Raw genomic sequence first — 21231 nt, 5'->3', positions numbered from 1 at the left:
CATAAATTAGATCAAATATCTTGTCAATTCAGCTCCACTTTAACGTTCACAAGTTCAGTGAACAAATAGTGTTTCCAAGGAAACGGCTGAGTGGGGGGTTTGATGGGGAGTGGGCTCACTGCGTGCGGTTGACCTCGGCGTGGGCGATGGCGCTGAGAAAAGGCACGATCTTGCCGTAGTGGAGGAAGAGGCGCACCAGAGGGATGGCCGCTTCCTGCTTCTCACGACACACCTCCCCGAGGATATGGGCCGCAGACGCCGACACGGGCTACAAGGACACACACACACACACGTTAGTGTGTAAAACACATGTGCCGTGTGTGCCCCAGGATATGGACAAGGGAACATGATGTTAATGTTTACACACACACAGTTTGTGCTTGCACAGGTTGAAAGAAACACAAACAACACACACACCTAGGCCTTCACCCTAGAACACCTCACACACACACACCTTTACACGCACACACACACCTAGCTCTTCCCCCTAGAAACACCTGACACACATTTACACACACCCACACACACCTAGCCCTTCCCCCTAGAACACCTCACACACCTTTACACACACACACCTAGCTCTTCACCCTAGAACACCTCACACACACACACTTAGCCCTTCACCCTAGAACACATCACACACACACACACCTAGGCCTTCACCCAGGAACACCTCCCACACACACACCTTTACACACAAACCTAGCCGTTCCCTTATCTCTTCACCCTAGAACACCTCCCGCACACACACACACACACACACCTCCACGTTGGCGGAGTGCAGCAGCAGGTCCCTCAGGGGGCTGTAATGCTCAGTGGGGAAGACGTGGTCCTCCGTGTAAACGATGTTGAGACGCAGCGAGCCCAGCTCCTCCACCTTCACCGACTTCCCCCCGTTCTCCCTCGGCTGCAGGAAGTACCTGGGAAAAGGGGGTTGAAAATTAGAGGTAGAGTTCGTCCTCAAACACATGGCATTTAAGTCGGCACACTTTTGAGACATACAGACAGGATAGGGGTTGATGAAGAGGTTTAAACGTTTGTCCACTAGGTAGGGATGGGAGCATGCATGACTGGGAGACGGGGGAGGAGAGAAGGTTGGGGGGGGCGTTGGGGGTCAAACTGTGTGAGAGTCTCACCATGCGTCGTGAGTCCCAGCCTGGCCGAGGACTCTCAACGGAACCCGAACTCCTCCCAGGAACTCATCACCAAACTTCAGGTTACTGGCGTTCCACAAGTCCACCCTGAATGGAACCGACACCAGGGTTAGAACATAAAACCCTGCCTTCCTAGGAGCAGGCACACACACACGCACATACTCTCAGACACACGCACATACTCTCAGACACACGCACATACTCTCAGACACACGCACATACTCTCAGACACACGCACATACTCTCAGACACACGCACATACTCACCTCAGGGCCAGCTTGTCTACATCTTCCTCCTCCACATCAAACTGCCGTTTGGTGTAGCTGAGAGGCCTAGTCACCTTTACAGAAAAATACAAATAGAAACGTTTTATACAAAAATGGTTTTAGACACTTTCCAAATAATCTTCCATGACAGCTAAATCTCTCTATTTTCAAGGTAAATTATTAATTTAAAGGAAGGCTGTGGCGATTCAGACCCAGTGGGAAGGTTTGTCACAGGGGAAAGTCTTTTGAGATCACTGTTGAACAGTAAGACTAGGCATGTGGAACAATATCAATTGTCATGACCCCAATGCAAAGTCACTGTAGAGGATGATTTGAATAGGGAAAGGGGAAGTCTGGCTTCATGGTTAGCGGCTCCATCCCTGCAACCAATCTCCCCATCTCCGACCACCACACAGACACATCTCACTATTCGGCAAGGCTCTTTCACTCTGCATCCATTGGAATCCACCCATGGAGCGGAATGTGTCCACAGAAGAACAGTGAGGCAAACCCCCCCCCATGACAGAGGCGTGATAGATGAGGGACGGGGGGGAGGGGGGGATAGAAGAGGAGGGAAGGGGGGCTGGGCCTACTAGAGTTTATGTGGAGGGGGGCAGGGGGGGGACATGTCAGACCGAAATCAATGGTCCAGATTGTTGTGGCGTTTTGTCCGAATCAATCACACTCTTTCTTCCATTCATTTCACGGCACGCCACAGGAGGGGGGTGGGTGGGTGGGTGGGATCCGAGTGTCATCATGTCACTGGTGCATGGGGTATAACGGACAGGGTGAATGTCTGCGACTGGAGATTTGATTCTGAGAAGCCAAGCCCTTTCTTCACAACCCGATAGCTTCCGGCTCAACAGAGCAGACCTGCAGCCCTACCACACACACATACACACACACACACCACTCAAAAACACCAGAACGGGCCAGGCGTGGGGAAGTGAAAAAGGGTGCGGACATACTCCCTCAAGCAAAACCACAACCTGTGAAGAGAATCTCCCAAGTGAAGAATAACAGACGCCCACGTGTGTGTGTGAAACCTAATCACGAAATGGTTAGCGCCCCAGCATCAGAAAGGGGTTACATTCTTGAGCATAGCCAGAATTATTTAGAAAAAACAACAAAATGGCCTGACCTAACCTGAAGTGACCCAGGGAAAATGTGTAATTTCCTCAAGACAAAATGCTCTATAATTGCTCCACCCCATTGGTAAACATTCAGCTTTGACTAACCACAATCTGGCAAGGCAGACGCACAAACATCCAGTTTATTTCTGTCAAAGCTGACAGTTGGGGCAAATGATTCTTCAAAGAGCATGGCAGGGTTTCAACCAACTGCCCAAACCTTCTGGTTGTTTCTTTAAGCCATACTATGGACATTTACTTTTGTGGTTTGAGATCTTGCTAAAGAATGTGGTCATATGTGTCCTTCTTTTCCAGTGACTTGCTCTCTGGAGCTCCCTTGAGGAGCCACTTAAAAGCATTCCAGCCATAAATCGTTCGCCACAGCATCTTTACATGAAGCCTTTCTCCTGCATGGTGTGTGTGTGTGCGTGCGTGGCATGTGACGTTGCTCACCTCAAAATAGAACACTTCTTCAAACTGGGGGTTGTTGGTTTTTCTCTTCACCTTGGTTTTCTTGGCTTCTGACCTGGGAGGGGGAGAGCACACGTGGACAGAGAGAGAGAGAGGCAGAGAGACATAGACGGTGAGAGAAAAAAAGGGACAGAGAGAGGGAAAGATAGAGATAGAGAGAGAGAGAGAAAGAGAGAAAGAGAGGGGAGTAAGAGAAAGAGAATGGACGTGTGAGAGTGAGGTACCAGATACCAGAGTTAGTGTTGGGGGGGTTAGGGGGGGGGTACCAGATACCAGAGTTAGTGTTGGGGGGGTTGGGGGGGGGGGGGGTACCAGATACCAGAGTTAGTGTTGGGGGGGTTAGGGGGGGGGGGTACCAGATACCAGAGTTAGTGTTGGGGGGGTTAGGGGGGGGGGGGTACCAGATACCAGAGTTAGTGTTGGGGGGGTTAGGGGGGGGGGGTACCAGATACCAGAGTTAGTGTTGGGGGGGTTAGGGGGGGGGGGGTACCAGATACCAGAGTTAGTGTTGGGGGGGTTAGGGGGGGGGGGGTACCAGATACCAGAGTTAGTGTTGGGGGGGTTAGGGGGGGGGGGTACCAGATACCAGAGTTAGTGTTGGGGGGGTTAGGGGGGGGGGGTACCAGATACCAGAGTTAGTGTTGGGGGGGTTAGGGGGGGGGGGTACCAGATACCAGAGTTAGTGTTGGGGGGGTTAGGGGGGGGGGGTACCAGATACCAGAGTTAGTGTTGGGGGGGTTAGGGGGGGGGGGTACCAGATACCAGAGTTAGTGTTGGGGGGGTTAGGGGGGGGGGGTACCAGATACCAGAGTTAGTGTTGGGGGGGTTAGGGGGGGGGGGTACCAGATACCAGAGTTAGTGTTGGGGGGGTTAGGGGGGGGGGGTACCAGATACCAGAGTTAGTGTTGGGGGGGTTAGGGGGGGGGGGTACCAGATACCAGAGTTAGTGTTGGGGGGGTTAGGGGGGGGGGGTACCAGATACCAGAGTTAGTGTTGGGGGGGTTAGGGGGGGGGGGTACCAGATACCAGAGTTAGTGTTGGGGGGGTTAGGGGGGGGGGGTACCAGATACCAGAGTTAGTGTTGGGGGGGTTAGGGGGGGGGGGTACCAGATACCAGAGTTAGTGTTGGGGGGGTTAGGGGGGGGGGGTACCAGATACCAGAGTTAGTGTTGGGGGGGTTAGGTCTCTGACCTGGAGGGCCCCAGGAGGGACACAGCAGCGTAGGGGTCACACTGTCCGTTCACGATGGGGAGGCCTTGGCACTCCAACACTCTGTAACCACACACAGAGAGAGCGGTGTTAGGACTACATAGAACAACTCTCCACACACACACACACACACACACACACACACACACACACACACCCTGCATCTCCCTCTGGCCTGTCACTTTCCCCTGCCTCCTGACCCTAGTTGTCCTCCGTTTCCCCTATCCTGCTCTCCAACACCAGAGGATCACATTAGTATTAGAGTGTGTGTGAGGTTGAAGTTACAGGTTGTCAGGCATGTGTGGGACTGGCAGTGAGGTAGACCTAAGCGGTTGGCACGTCCTTGTACCACTTGAGAACCCTGCATGAACCCTACACACTGCACACACACACTGTAAAACACCCCCGTAGCTTTCTAGAAACAGATCTTTGAGTGAAATATACACACAAAGCAGTTTTCTGTTAATATTTAAAACCATAAACTCGTATCCAGTTAATTATTTCAATGGACTGAGTTAAGTATGATGTTGTGCAGTAACATCAAAAAGTTTTGCCACTGAAGTCAAGGTTGGCAGAACACTCAATGTGCCATTTCTGAACATGTATAGACAGGTCAGGTGTACTTCCTCAGAGACCTTAAGGACAGATCTGTCTGGTCATTCATGATTAACGCCATGCTCCGGTTTAACCAATCACAGGCGAGCGTCTGCTGTTTGCGGATCTGATGAGTCGAGGGCGAGTCATGATCCTGCCCACGCCAGTCCTGAATGACATCATCGTGTAAGGGGATTAGCACGTGGGCAGGACAGGGCAAGACAGGACAGACAGTGGGTCGCTTACTTCCTCTGTCTCACACTGACCCACTGTTGCACAACACACACATCCAAACAAGATACACTATCTCATACCTATCTCCTCTATTACCTTGACTTTAAGCCCCGCCCCTCTAACCACAGAAAGCCCCCAACACACAGCAAAAGCGAGGTTAATAATGATAACAGCAGGTGGGAGGTGATGATGTGTGTGTGTATGAGTGGTGGTGGGGGGGGGGGGGGGGGGTGGATTGTGTGTGTGGATGGGAGGTTGTTAAGCATTACTAATGCCAGGGTGCTTCCTGTCCAGTAAGCTTGTTTATATAACCCCTGCTTGGCCTATTCACTCACCACACATACAGTGAGAGAGTGTGAGATAAAGATAGGCCACATGAATGGGAAAAAGAGAGACTGTGTCTACTATGGCCAGTTCCAGATCTATCTGGGGGTTTTGACATAATGGCCACCAGTAGGACTGGGGTAGAGGCTTCATAGATTTCGAATACCAACGTACTAATTCTAGGGCCAGTGCACTGCCCTCTCCTCTAATCACATTTGCTTGGACAATTTAGTTTGTGGAGAGAGGCCGAGGATTCGAATGAAATTACAGGGGATTGAAACTAATTCAAATGGACTAGTGAATAGACATCTATCCAATCGGACAGGACTCCATTTCAAGGTAATGGAATCAAATTGGAGTTCAGTGAGTGAGTCGATTGTGGTGACTTTTCACCAGGGAGTTCTTTAACGCTAAATCTAATCTGAATCAGTCAGACACTTTCCTTCATTGGTTGATATTCACCAGAGGATCTTAATGACAAGCCACCCACGACCCTATAATTGTGGTGAACACATTCAACCTTGGAGGAGGGCATCAACCCCAGGCTCCCATACAGTTTTAGGTCTACAAATGAGTGTTTTTCATTTCAGCTACCCATTTTCACATTAAACATTCATCACGTGCACTTGAACATCAGGGCGAACGTCCATTACTCAAATTCCCTCCATCCACAGATCCACTCATTTAGTAAGTTCTGCCCTGCAGCAGGTCCATGTTTACCTGGAAAGTCTGTCAGCTGGAGTGTATATTTGACTGTGACCATCCTGGCTTACCAAGGCTTGGCTCTCTAAATGGGGCCTATCTTGTTGACCGGCCACCCTGTGTCTTCTCCACCTCTGCCCCATGCGACTAAGCTCATTACCCACAATACTTTGGGGCTGTGAGCCATGCTCAGTCTTCATAGAGAGTGCTATACAGTGGTGTGTCATAGAGACATGCGCACCGGTGTGTCACACACGCTCACGCACACATACACAGAATAATCCATCCGGTAGCTCATATAGCCAACATCCAAGCTTCTACATGCTTACACAAGCATATCACACTTGCACACATAACATGCTTATACTGTACTCACTGGACATACATATTCTGTACATTTGACTCCTCGAATCCCTCTTTTTTTCCACACAAAACTACCGTTTCGTCTGTTCTGTAAGATTTGCTCTCACCGACCGCCTTCTCTCAAACGATGAAACACACATGCGCGAGCGTAACACACACATCCCACACGCTGAAGCGTAACACGCACACACACACACACGAAACACAGACACACCACACACACACAAACGTCGCTCTGTTTATTCACAGTCTATTGAGTGGTGACTCAGCCTGACTCTAAATAAACCTTGGACACGATCCCCCCGAGCATCTTTACCTCAATCAAAGCGTTGCTAAGTAACAAGCAGTGGACCATAGGTCAGCAAAGACAGCCATCTCAGAGAGAGAGATGCAGAACCCACAGCAACCCCTAACCCATCTGATCATGAACCCCATGGAGTACGCTCCAACACACTAAAGCAGGTGTGGAACACATAGACATAGTTCTGCTCGGTTGAAATCGCATTCATCATTGAGCATGTCTCGCTCATGTTGTGTGCATGTCTTTTGTGTAGGATCCGGTTGGAAGATAGAGGTTGTCTCTTATTGGGGAACGAATGGGAGATGGGTTTTATTGGAGACTGTGAAAGAGCAAAGAGTTTGGTGAGGGATGTTTTTTTGTTTCTTGGAGCGATGTTCCGGGGTGGATAACTAGCTGCTAGAACATACGGTAGAACTAATGTTGTGACTGATAACTGTAAATCCTCCTGTTTAGTTGCACATTAGACAAGAGGGCCACTTTCACCCATTTGCAAACACACACAGCAGCGTGGGAAAGAGACCCAGAAACTTAGTCATGGATGTGTTGGGTCTTGTGTGTGTGGGAGAAGGATCGTGAGTGTATATGTGTGGGTTGAAGGGTCTGTAGAGCATGGGCATGTGTGTCTGTGCTGAGGCGTGTTAGTGTGTCATGGCAGAAGACTCACCTTGTGGCTAGCTTGTGGCAAACAGCTCCACTGTCTGTAATGACCTCGCTCAGGCGTAGTTCCAGATGAACCTTCCCCTGTGGAGAGCACACACACACACAGGTCATTTGTTATTGGTGTGAATCTAGGAGTTGCTTATCGTGGGTTACAACTGAATGTATTGTGCTTGTCTGAAAATTGGTTTGTTTCCAAATGTCCACTTCATAATAACACATCCTTATATGACAACAGAGCATGGTGTGATACCAGACAGGGTAAGCGTGTCTCCCTCTGATGTGGAATGGGAATGAATGCGTTAGTTCCATTAGATAAACTGCTTTGCAGCACCCAATAAATATGCAAACGCGCTCTGTCTCTCGGCCATGGCACGCGCACACACAAACACGCAAGAAACAATGTGTCCTCTATGGGCGGGCTGAAAGAGAGAGAGAGCCAGAGATACTCTATCTTCCCACTTCATTTGATCCCATCCTTCACGCTGGTCTCTCTCGTCCCTCTCTCTTCTCTCTCACCCATCCGTCCTCTCTCCAGCGTCTGACATGAATGTGTCTCTGTTCCAGACCCACTGCCCCAGGGCTTCACACTCCCATCTGTCTGCAGATGTTGCTGTGCTCTCGGACTCTCTGTGTGTGTGAGTGAGTACACGTATATGTGTGTGTGTGTGTGTGTGCATATGTATGTGTGTGTGTGAGTACATATGTATGTGTGTGTGTCTGTGTGAGTACACACTATGTGTTTGTGCGTGGGAGGGCACATCTAACAAGACTAGACTGTGATGTCGTCGCTGACCCACTAAAGGCCGACTGACCGCAGCAGACACGACCACGATGAACTTGAATGAAGCCGGACCATTATAGTCTGTACATAGATCATGTTCCACTACTGGCAGACTTCCACATATGGAAATGTAAAAGATAGAGCCACAGCAGCAACTAACTCAACCGGATGGTTACTGCAACAAAAATACCAAACCCCTTGCTAAATATTCCAAACCATATACAGTTCCACGGAATTAATTCGTATATCTAATGTTGGATCAGGGTCAAATACACTGTGAATACACAGCCTTACTAGCGATGAAGGCCACAAACAGATTGTGAACCATGGATAAAGAAGGAGCCTGGTTTGAGCAAAGCTGAAGTGTGCTGAAGTGCGGTGATGGTGGCAGCCGGGACCCCCAGCACACTCAGAGAGGTGACATTGACCCTGCAGGCTAAGCTGGGGCCTGTTTAGGCTACACACACAGTCTGTTTGTTTGGTTTTCTGCCTCATATGTAACCGTACACACACACACATACACACACGACCAATGACGTGGAAGGAAGAGGTGTGTATGTACAGGTAGATTCGAGTGTGTGTGCATGTGTGTGTGTTCTTTACGTGGTACTAACCTGTACTTCGGAGTCTGCGCTGACAGGTTGAATCTGGAACCAGGTGTCTTTACCATGATACTTCTGCAGGTCCTCTTTCTTCACCGCAACCTTACCTGAAAAACACACAGACACACACACGCACACTTGATTTGAGAAACCTGGAAACACAAATACACAATAGGAGGGCAGAGTGCAGTAATCATCCTCCAGTCCTCATCCATGTCATGACAGACCTGCAGATGAGCTTGTCTATGACGTCTGTTAACATCTCTCACACACACACACATCCACACACACACACGCACTTTTAAACGCTGTTAGGCTTAACACCTAATCTTTCCTCCAACAGACGTTGGATAAGCTTGCTCTGTCCGCTAAGCCAGGTGCAGGTATTCTCCTGACTGTTGTTGCAATGTCCTACAAATACCTCCAGGCCTTTATCTCCTGGCTATTTCCTGTGTGACAGCTTCAACCAGCTGATCTCACACTGCGGAATATCGTTAAAGCTGCACGCTATCATGGATTGTCCTTGCCCATTTACTGAGGTTCACTGTCAATCCTGAAAAATCGTGTGAAACCTGTGCTGCTTACGAGCTACTGTGTGTATGCTTCAAATGGAATGTATTTGAGTTGTATATGCTTCATATGATTCAGATGGAATGTATATGAGTTGTATATGCTTCATATGATTCAGATGGAATGTATATGAGTTGTATATGCTTCATATGATTCAGATGGAATGTATATGAGTTGTATATGCTTCATATGATTCAGATGGAATGTATATGAGTTGTATCGTGTGCTTCAAATGTATATGTGTATTATATGGTGCATTTGGGCTGTACAGCTTCATGTGGTTTGTTTATTTGTTTGTTTGCAGTTGAATTCTCGCCAGCACAACAGGCCCAAAACATTCCTTCACACAGCAACAAACTAACAAAGCATTTGGACGGTAACAAACACATCTCAGCCAATCGCTTTGCTTGTTTTCCAGAAATGTAAACACCTGGATCTGATCAACAGCGCCAGCCAATCGTAAGGCCAAAGGCCGAAACTGGTGCAGAGGTACCCAATCAGAGTGTTGCAAAGGGGTAAGGGGTGAGATTATCAACAACTAGGGGACCAATGGGAGCACAGTATTACTCACCAATGCTGGAGTCCCTCCTGAAGACATCCCTGTCGAAGATGTAGAAGGAGAGATGCCGGAAACTGCGTGGGATCTCACAATAAAAATCCTCCCCATAGAACGGACTGCAGAGAGGAGATAATACAATGAGCTGTCTCCTACACTCAAGAACTGAGCCCGCACAGTACAGGGTCATATCTGATCTTTGAGTAAACACATATTTTACCACACCTGGTTGAAATTCTGGATTGTGCTTGACTTGGTTTACCCAGTGCAATATGGCATCAATCTAACACCAAATGTGTGTGTTTGCAGATAGATAATCCACATTTGTGTATACTAGCAGGCTCTCTGAGGAGACATGAAGAAGGAGAAAGCCCTTATCTTATGATGCCATGACATCTAATGGGGTTTATTCCAGACAAAACACGGACGAACACACACACACACAGACACGTACGTGTGCACAGACACACAAAAACACACAACTGGACTACATGGCAACAGGGAATACAGAGCAATGGGAATCTCATGATCCAAACATTTAGGCTATTACTAGGAATAATAGTCCACATTCCTCTAGCTTGCACTCTCTCAGAAACACTGAAGTACACGACACACTCCCTTAAAAGCCATTATCCCAATGATGTCAGTAGATGATATCTCTTTGTACGAGAGGTGCCTTATTAGAGTATCTCATGACATAATTATACTATAAACCAAACAGACTGAGGGCTGTTGGTAACAGAGGCAGCAGAAAAGGTCTGTAGAATTCCTGTCCCGTTCAAAATATGTTGCACGTTGAACCGAACGGTCAGGCAAACTGAGAGAGACGGACGCGGAGAGACAGATATGGAGAAACCGAGAGAGACAGAGAGAGAGACAGAGAGAGAGACAGACAGAGAGAGAGACAGGGAGAGAGACAGGGAGAGAGACAGAGAGAGAGACGGAGAGAGAGACAGGGAGAGAGACAGAGACAAGGAGAGAGACAGAGAGACAGAGAGAGAGGGAGAAAGAGAGAGTCAGGGAATTGGAAACAGGGAGACAGGCACAGAAGAAGTAAGAAGGTACCAGAGAGACTTCTCGATGATCTTGGTCCTGAAGACCTCCTCCTGGTCAAGGTTTACAGTGCAGTAGCAGTCTCTCATCCTGTTAGGCCCCGGATACGGAGGGATGTTCTTTGCTTCACCTACACACAAGGAGAACGAGAGAGAAAGAGGGAGAGAAATGTAACATTATAAATAGGAACATTCAAGACAGGTTCTCTGGAGACAGTGACTATTAAAAAAAAACATTAAATGTGAATGCAGCTTTCAGAAAGATATCCTGTTGCCTGTAGATGCTATCTATTATCTGACATCACAAAGCCCTACCATTCATAGAGTACTGAATAACAAGCTTAGCCCTGCCTGCCACTGTGCTTTCCACTGTACTTCTATTCTCTATACACAGGTACACATGAACATAGACACAAACCCCAATGAGAGAAATGAAGATCAAGATAATAGTACATATAGTCCTATAGTTCCCTGTCCTCTTGTACCCTATCTTGAGTGTGTGTGTGTGTGTGTGTGTGTGTGTGTGCATGTGCGGGTACTACATGTCTGTGAATAAAGGAATCTGCGTGGGACACTTCTTCTAGGTCTCCGAGGGACCAAATTTGCTCATCCAACATGTGTAACAGCACACCCTTTCACAAGAATGTGGTCCAACCACCCACCACGACACAGACACACACACACACACACACACACACACTAGGCCTGTCAGACTAGCTAACCAAAATGATTGTATTACAGTCCCTAAGGCCCAATATCCTCCTTGGCTTGTGTTGGGGAGTGTTAGTGACTGATGTGCGCTACTCCACAGCCCGAGGGAGACTCTGTCTCTAGAGCTGTCCTGCTGGGAGATCCTGACTGAACAGTCCCTTCCACAATCAGCTTGGAATCTGATCCTATCACTTAGCTAGAGAGCGCAACCCATGTAAATCAGTGTAGAACACCGGGGTAAGACACTAACCCTGCAACATGAGACCACTGTGTGTTCTGGCCTGCTGGGCTAGCTGACTGAATGACTGAACTGGAGCCGGCCATATAGCATGATGAATAAGTGAAGCCGCTTGTGTACTATGGCGAATGAGTGAAGCTGGCATTGTGAATGAGTCTAGCTGGCACTATGAATGAGTGAAGCTGGCATTGTGAATGAGTCTAGCTGGCACTATGAATGAGTGAAGCTGGCATTATGAATGAGTCTAGCTGGCACTATGAATGAGTGAAGCTGGCATTATGAATGAGTGAAGCTGGCATTATGAATGAGTGAAGCTGGCACTATGAATGAGTGAAGCTAGCATTATGAATGAGTGAAGCTGGCACTATGAATGAGTGTGGCTAGCATTATGAATGAGTCTAGCTGGCACTATGAATGAGTGAAGCTGGCATTATGAATGAGTGTGGCTAGCATCTCGAATGAACGGTAGCAGTCATACAGTAGCATCTCGTAGGAGTGAAGGTAGTGATATGCGGCAGCATTGTTAAGTCTCGAGCCAGTTCGGTGAACATACAATGACGTCAATTGTCAGTTAATCAGAAGGTGGTGACAGCTGGATCTATAATTGCCCCCCCCCCCCCCCGCCATCTCTCTCTCTCTCTAGGGAGTCCTGCCTGCCTTCCTCATCATTCTAGCTCATCACAAGCAGAGGATCTCATTGGATTATGGTGTTCGGGTCGCCCTGGAAACCACAACATCATGGGATTATACTCGCACGCCGGCTGCCGTTCTGGGCGCTGTGTGTGTGTGGATGTGTGAATGTGTCTACAAAATATCAACAGTCACAACGAACTATTTGTGAAAACAAAGACTTCCTTGTGAGACCACACAGTTTGTCCAATAGGAAGGAGCCATGCTGATGACTGGAGCATAACATCCCCCAAAAGGACGTGATCATAGGGGCCATTGTCATGATTAAACACACAAACACTTTCTGTAGGAAACCATCACAACAGGAAGTGCCCAGCATCTGTTCCCCCCCCCACACCCACCATGCTCATGTGCTGGGGGAGGGGGTGCTGGTTGTTTATAATGCAGCTCCCAAACAGCACAATTATACAGTGTATAACCTGTCTATCTGGACAACATAAACATAGGCATAGTGCATCCTGAATAATCTGTCAAATGATAGGAAACCTAGAACCCACTGTCTCTGGGAATGGGGTCTTGTTTGTGTCTCAAAATGTTTTTCATTTTTGGGTATCAACTCCCCCATTGCCATGGTGACAGTCATAGCATGACAAACTTCCTGTTTGGTTTTGCAGGGTTCTGACTAATGGCTGGGCTGAACAGTGACAAAAACGACTCTGTGGACGTGTGTGTGTGTCGGTGTGTGTAAGTAACAGAGGGAGAAATGTGTGAAGAGGTTTGAGTGATTGAACGAGTGTGTGTATGTTTACGTGTGTGTGTTGCACCAAAGGGAAGATGGAAGCCTCCGGTAAGGCCCATCACTCAGCTGAACGAGGAGACTTCATCATAAAAGCAGCTTTTCGGATCCACCCGTCTCAGTGCAGTCTCCCCCTCTTTACCTCCCTTGCTATATTTATTTTCTTCCCTGGCTCTCCAGCCATCTCTCTTCCTCTTTCTTTCATCCTGCGTCTGTGTCCTTTGTTCGTCTCCTCTCCTCTCAGGGGGGGGGGGGGGTCTGACTCAGCCCCCCTTGCCCCCCCGCCAAACATTTCATATACAGTAGATAGAACAGAACAACAACAACTGCAGAGATCATCAGTGCTGCCCCTAGAGAGGAACCTGCCCTAACGTTTGACTAGTGCACGCTCCTGAGCACATACCACTTCAGCATAACCAGATTAAACCCATACACACACCGCACACACACACACACCGCACACACACACACACCGCACACACACACACATATACTGCGTAGGCGGCTAATAGAGAAGAATTTGAGGGAGATCATTAAGACAAGACCTTCTCTCTGACGACTCTCTGAGGGAGTAAGAGAAAGATAGTGCGTGCGAGAGAGAGAGAGAGAGAGAGAGAGAGAGAGAGAGAGAGAGAGAGAGAGAGAGAGAGAGAGAGAGAGAGAGAGAGAGAGAGAGAGAGAGAGAGAGAGAGAGAGAGAGAGAGAGAGAGAGAGAGAGAGAGAGAGAGAGAGAGAGAGATAGAGATAGAGATAGAGATAGAGATAGAGATAGAGATAGAGATAGAGATAGAGATAGAGATAGAGAGAGAGAGAGAGAGAGAGAGATAGAGATAGAGATAGAGAGAGAGAGAGAGAGAGAGAGAGAGAGAGAGAGAGAGAGAGAGAGAGAGAGAGAGAGAGAGAGAGAGAGAGAGATGACATTTGCAAATAATCAAAAGTGTGACATAGATCAAACAGTATCCTCCCTACCTCTAATGAAAGGGAATATGAAGGGGGGAAGGTATAGACGGATAAGCAGAAAAAGAGAGCGAGACTAGGGAATATCATTGCAGGAAGAGATTAGCAGGGAAAACGAGGAAGTAAATCAGTCTGCGAGGGGTAGTGTGAAAGACAAGGAAACAGGAAATACAAACAATAAAAGAATGAGAATTATAAATAGACAATGAGCATAATGACGCTTCTAATGTTCCCTTTCTTGTGTTAAACTGTCAAAGCTGATGTAATATTATTTCCAGCTCATTGTGACACACAAACACATATTTACATATGCATACAAATACATGCTACTACTAGAACATAACGTATCTCCACTCCTCCGATCCCTTCTGTGTCTGTGTGCAGTAGACCAGCCCAGCTCCCTAACCAAGCCTGGGAAACACCCGACCATAAGACCATGAAAGAGAGAAAAAGACAGGGGTAGGGGGGGGGGGGGGGCATCAAGGGAAGAAAACAGGCGACTGGAGACAGTGTGAGAAAAGAGAGAGGGGGAAAGTGAGAGACTGAGAAAGGGAAGAGAGTCAGCGAGATAGCCTTCGAGAGAGCTACAACAGGAGAAAGGAATTTCGACTGCATCCAAGATGTAGTTTAAAAGGGGGCGAACGACCCAGTGCTCCTGCGAGAGAGAGAGAGAGAGAGAGAGAGAGAGAGAGAGAGAGAGAGAGAGAGAGAGAGAGAGAGAGAGAGAGAGAGAGAGAGACAGCATGAGACAGCATGAGACAGGAGGAGTAGAGACAGAGGGATTTAGAGATAGCCATACATAACCCAGAACTAATGTGTTGGACAAGGAAAGCATGTGCTTCGTAGAAGAAGAAAAAAAATAAAAATACAAAACTTGTCAGGCAAGTTATAGCATGAGTGTCCTTCCTTCTTTCTGCTCTGTGCCACATTAGAATAGATAGACACATACACACACACACACATACACACACACACACAGATGAACACACAAGGGCACTTTGTTCTACCCTCCCGCTCTGAAGGAGTCAGGGGAGAAATGGTGTGTGTGTGTGAGTAGGTGTGTGTGTGTGTGTGTGTGTATGTGTGTGTGTGTGTGTGAGAGAGTATGTGTGTGTGTTCCTGCATGGCTGTGGGTGTGTTGGAGGAAGTGATATCAGACCCAGTTCCAGATCCCACCAAATCTCCATCCACAGAATGTCTCTTAATTATTGACTCGTTCAGTTAATTACCTGTCTCCAAGACCAGCATTGATTACAGAGCACTGGGTAAGACTGGATAACTACATATATCCCAACGTCAGATCCTGCAAAAAGAGGCTCCTGACCACACTGCCACAGAGGCCAAAAACACTGGATCGATTTGTTTCGCTTATTCGTGTTATGGTTGTTTCTTGTTTGTATAAAAGTGGGCCATTAAGTGTGTCATCACAAGGTGAGTTCATCTGACCTATCCTTCCTCGAGCTGTCACAACAAGTGGTGTTTGGGATGTGGTTGGGTAATCGTGGTAAGGCAAACGGAATCCTAGTTTTTAGTTACTGATCACACATATTCCGTCACTCACAGAGTTTTTACCACAAGCTTTGCTAATGTTCACACTATATACATACCCAATGGAAACAAATAGAACACAAACATAATATGTTCCCTTTCAAACACACACACACATCCAAGCTGATCACCCAGGGAAAAAAATATGTTTTTGAAAATCTGTTCCAAAGTTCAACCGACCGTACGCGTTCAGTAACTGATCCAAATGGTTTGATTTTGGAAAAACAGTCAGTAATTGAGTTCATTGCCTTGCGTATGGACTGGCTGAGGCAATCTGAGCCAGCCAGTCAGACTCATGCTGACCAGGAGGTGAGTGCAGTGTTTCAGTCATGAGAGGAGGCTTGGGAGAGTCAAGGTGCTGCTGTGTTTTAACTCTAGCAACCAGACACTAAAAGACGAGGTCTGCTTTTGGACCCCTCTAACTTTATAAGGTGTTACGCATTGACAGCACTGTGTAAAAACACAACCACCCTTCAGTCACCAGATTTCTCTGCATATTCTTTTTACTACAAACCGCAGACGGTGAGAGATCATGTGGGCCTATTTTCAGGGTGAGGTGTAAAAAGAGATTTCACACACACACACGCACACACATGCTCCCCCTAGGCCACATAGCCTTTAGCTCAGCGGTGGATCATTTCACTGCAGATGAAGAAGTCGGGGGTTCAAATCCCCTTTGTGATAAATGTGTCAGCTAAATAAATACATGACATTACATGCACACACGCTGTGCTGCACATGCAAATGCCCTCCCTCTTCTTTCTATCTCTTGCAAACACACACAAACAAACAGGGCATGGCCTAAGTTGATATGCCATCTTGTTTGAGGGAAAGGGTTGGAGACAGTCAGTTAGAAACTAGTGACAATATTCTGTTGAGGGGCGAGCTATCCTGGCTAGTGTTTGCAGAGAGTTCAGCTAATTCTCAGACAGAACAGTTTCTGTGAGACTCTGTAAGCTACAGTTTGGGAGTGACAAAAATGACTGAAAATCCACAGTGAGGTTCTCCTTGCCCTTGATAAAGCAGAGTAAGCCTGGTACCAGAACTTCAAACAGACTCCTGTAGCACAGTACCTGGCATATCTGCCGCCGCATCACAGACAATGTTCCATCCCACATACAACTTCCTTCCCAGGCATGTGTGTGTGCGTGTATGTGGGGGAGGCGGTGGGGGGTTACTGTGTACACCAAAAAGAGGGGGAGAACAGCAAACCAGACAGATACATATGGCAGCAGACACTCTGGGGTAAGATACTGTGGGGGGCCGACACCGTCAAGCAGAAACAACTCTCCTAGTGTTCCTGAAACCAGGGGAAGGTCACCCAGACAGCCATGACTGGGGTGCTGAGAGGGCAAATGAAAGGCAGACTGGAGGAGGGTTTCTAGGCCCGTCCGGGCAAGTTATCTAACCTTTTATTTACCCTTATTTACCCTTTGCGTCTCTGGAGAGCTTATCGTTTCTGCTACTGGTGAGTGTTCTGGTGGGGAATACAGGATGCTGGACCTAGACTATGTCCTCTGTTGCAGACCCGGATTCTACGCACCCAAAACACAGCCTGCGTCTCAACAGTCAACAGAGATGTGTTTACAACCCGCTGTTTTCCAAAGACGGTTCCTTCCAGGAGTAAATGCCATTCATGTACACAAACACACACAGACCCATTCAAAATGACAAAAGTGCATGTAAATACATACACACACTCTTCCTCTCTCAATCAATCCTTTAATCCAATATAAAGACACACTCTCACACGGTCTCTATTTATAAATCAATCTGATAACACCAAACACACACACACAGTTTTCAGACACACACGTACACACGCACAACGCCAACACACGGATGCTTTCCCTCATGTTGAGAGGAAATGTCTTCATATGATGGTTTAGTTACACCACAGATCACGGTGCCCTTTCTATTACCGACAGTGTTTGCTGTAATCTACTCTAGATATACCAAACAAGCTAATGACTGAACAACCTTGTTCTAAATGAAGATCATTTCACACCGATTTTTGGGGGATGAGCACCACTGGATGACCGTCACTTGGGGGATGAAGGCGGATTAATCACCCAGCTCGCCCTGACGTGTCAAGGCACCCCAGACGCCCCCCCTTTCGCTCTCTCCCCTCCCCCCTCTCTGTGTCTCCCACACCGCTTGGAGGAAGTTTGGGAACCTCTGCTGGCCAGCTGCCAGGGACGGCAGGGCCTCTCTGGAAACCTAACCTCTCTCCAGTCCCTTCCACTGCCCAGTGAAACCTCCTTGGCCTCCCCCTCTCTCCACTGCCTTCCAGCCACTATGTCTGGCCCCTTCTGGTGCCGTTTCAACCCTCCTCCACCTCTCAGCCCTGCTTCTACCCTTGCCTTCCTTACTACAACACTGGCAGTAACAGTTTGAACCAACACCCACTCCTGGCCCTTTCACCCACCCAATCACCACCAATGGTGCCTCTCTAACCACCCAACAGTCCAATACTTCATCTTACCAACCCACACCAAGGGGAGTGGCTGCTTTTGTGGGTACCCTGCCACTGCCCTCAATGACCCCTCAACTCATCAATTCCCTTCTCCCACACACATCCCAGAATGCTTTGCAATGGGATCCTAGCTCCAGAGTTGAGTGAGACATGCAGCCGGTGAAAGACCATCAACACCCAGCACCATTAGTGTGCGAACAACACAACCCTGTAAGACTCTCTCTCTTTCTGTCTTTTACAGAATCCATCTGGTTCACATTAGCTTGTTGCAACACAGGAAAAAACAGACACACTTCTTTTGTAGTCCATTCCAGCCAATCAGGAAGTGATTTGGGGTAGTTTCCTGTTTCCTGTGTTTCCCCGGACAGTAGGTTATGGTTGCATTATACCTACAGTATCCCTAGTATTAAACTACTTTAGGAAACCCCAGTGAAGTCATCAGTGCACAACAAGAAAAATCTACTGTCCCCCCCACCTCCTCACTCACAAATATGTGGCAGATATTCAACTGTATGCCATACGCCAAGTATGATGAAGTCCAGCCACATGCCAAAGGCCCCTAGCTGACAGTATGAGGGTCTCCAACCAGGCTACAAACTGTAGGAAAGGCCCTGGCTTTAAGGCCTGCTGGGTGGACAATGGCTAACAGCACACAGTGTAGCTAAGACATCAATACCAATGGGAAGGTGCAGTAGGCCTACTCCAGGGAAACATCAGTGAACATGGAGTTAGTGGTTCAGGACCACCAGGGAATCTGGCTGCTGCTCGGCAACTGAGTTGAGTCTCCAGTCCTTACCCTACCTATTGGTGCAGTATGACTGTTTGGATACAGGCATTGCAATTGCATGCAACTGCGATGACCACAGATTTGAAGATTGTGTCGACAAAGATTATGCGTGGATTCAATATCAGCCTCAGCAGACTGAAATGAATCATGTCTCCTCCTCTGTCTAATGCATGGTATTTACAGGTTATGAGATGCTTATAATTCAGTAATAACTGACTCAATCTGACTGCACAACCACTCTTAGGCTCTGACTGATCCTCCATTCATGACGAATGCTATGCAAATACAATGAAACATGACAAAACGTTTGTCTTGGTGTCAGTTCAGCTTTTCCCTTTGCCATGTGAATGACTGGCGCTTCCCAAGCACAAAACTCGACTGGGTTTGTGTTCAAACGAGGTTTGGGCGATGCGTAGATCAAAATGCAAAGAGCTTGGCTTATGTCGCGCAGGGTAGCCTACCTGGTTTTCTGACATGAATGTTGCGCGTATAGGCACAGTCTGTTGTTTGTTTGTTTTGATCGTTTTTTCTGTTTGGCCTAATTTTTTTTTAAAGTTTACATTCGTTTCTAGTGCACCCACGGGCTTCTTTTGATGTGTGTGGGGGAAGTTGTGCATAATGTTTGGCTTAGTGCAAGAAGGTGACAATGTTTATAGCGCACAATAGCCTACATTAACGACATTTTGCATTATTCATAGTCCTGCAGCTTTGTAGTCGCTTTTAATGATGAGCTACAGATTTTAAATGGTCCAACAGCACATCATTCCATCACATTATGCGACTGAGTCACGTTTTATTTCAAAACAAAGCTAACCAAGGCCAAAAACCGAGCCAATCGTCGACTGTGGAGGATGTTGGCGGTGGTGACAGGAGGGCAAACGCAGTCAGACACGGGTAATTCCATTCTCTCATGCTGATGGCTCATATTCAGCCACAGCGCAATGTTGTGGCGCAATGAATGTCTAATGGACACTAACATTCTACAAAAGTGAATGGATCTCCGACTAACGGTTCGGCTTTCGAAAGCTGGTACACATGGAGAAAGTGGCAAAGGCGAGCCATCTGGATATGGAGCTGTTCGCAGTTCTTTCTGTCCAGCGTAGTATCTTTGCGCTGTCTAATAGGCTACCAATTCTTATTATTCATATGTGAGATATTGCGCCTATAAATTACCCAGCATATGAATTGGGCGCATGTACACTATTAGGATGGAGGTTATTTTACAATAGCTGGACTCGAGTAATGCATAGTTGGGGGAAACGACGTGTGATTTGAATTACAATATGGCAAAAGGGGTCTCGTGAGCGAGCGCTCTGTAAAACAGCTCCCCTGTAGCCTACCTTTTGGACCACGGACGGGCAAGGGAATTCTGCCTCTCTAGGTCGCATCGCTTACCTATTTTTATTTTGACGCTCTGGAAAACCCGGAGCCCTTCCTCTTCGACCGCCATGCTCGCGTAGCTCCACTCTTTCCCTTTTGACTTCTGTACGGAGACGATTCTCCACTGTGCGTGGTATCCGTGTATCCCAGCGCAAAGCTACTCCGGGGCGTGTTGAACTGCTATGCGTCCCGAAAAGCGAGCATACCCACAGCCGAGCCGACCACTGCTGGAACAGCGAGGCAGCTCAAACTCGCCCCAACATTTCCAGTGGGGGCGGGGCACATTACCTTCTCCTCAACTGATTGAGTGCCGATGGGCAAACGTCATACAAAGGGCGGGTTCAGAACGAGGCTCAGCGCAGTGTTTGACACTGGTTTGGCAGCGTTTTCACAAGGCGCACTCGAACAGATTGGGACAAACGTGTGTTTAATTCGAATTCAAAATGGTTGGAAAAACAACGCCAGATAGTGATAAATCTTGACCTGGTGATAAATCTAGCCTAGGGCGCCAAATGTGCTAGGACCGCTACTGCTTAGAACACATCTTCATGGCCCATATAGCCTATAACATGCTGACAGAAAGGTCCCATACAGGAATAAATGAATAAAACAGAAAAAATCGACCCAACTTGGACTTAACCTGACGGTTGTCGGTCATCTATGGATAAAGTGATGGTGATAACATGACCGAATGAATTTAAGAGCCACACTGGGCTGACCACGTTAGTCCATAATTGAG

General features: G+C 47.7%; 1 protein-coding gene across 2 annotated transcripts in view; it reads right to left on the bottom strand.

The window, feature by feature from the left end:
• rasa3 (RAS p21 protein activator 3) overlaps positions 1 to 20757 on the bottom strand; it is a 28662-nt gene extending 7905 nt beyond the window's left edge. The window contains exons 1-11 of one of the 2 annotated variants that reach the window (XM_062447010.1): positions 20508 to 20757; positions 10983 to 11100; positions 9933 to 10036; positions 8804 to 8898; positions 7413 to 7489; positions 4213 to 4293; positions 3004 to 3076; positions 1421 to 1494; positions 1137 to 1241; positions 764 to 920; positions 120 to 268 (exon numbers count right to left, since the gene is read on the bottom strand). In XM_062447010.1, the coding sequence (XP_062302994.1) occupies positions 120 to 268; positions 764 to 920; positions 1137 to 1241; positions 1421 to 1494; positions 3004 to 3076; positions 4213 to 4293; positions 7413 to 7489; positions 8804 to 8898; positions 9933 to 10036; positions 10983 to 11100; positions 20508 to 20562 (1088 nt within the window). In that variant the 5' untranslated portion in view covers positions 20563 to 20757. The remainder of the gene's footprint in view (positions 1 to 119; positions 269 to 763; positions 921 to 1136; positions 1242 to 1420; positions 1495 to 3003; positions 3077 to 4212; positions 4294 to 7412; positions 7490 to 8803; positions 8899 to 9932; positions 10037 to 10982; positions 11101 to 20507) is intronic. The other variant, XM_062447008.1, reaches the window with a different exon arrangement.
• Between the last annotated feature and the right edge of the window lie 474 nt (positions 20758 to 21231).

Source organism: Osmerus eperlanus, chromosome 21 (genome assembly GCF_963692335.1).
Source record: "Osmerus eperlanus chromosome 21, fOsmEpe2.1, whole genome shotgun sequence".
In the NCBI taxonomy this organism is placed as follows: domain Eukaryota; kingdom Metazoa; phylum Chordata; class Actinopteri; order Osmeriformes; family Osmeridae; genus Osmerus; species Osmerus eperlanus.
Note: the sequence above shows the minus strand (reverse complement) of the source record. Positions and strands in the feature narration are given on the sequence as shown.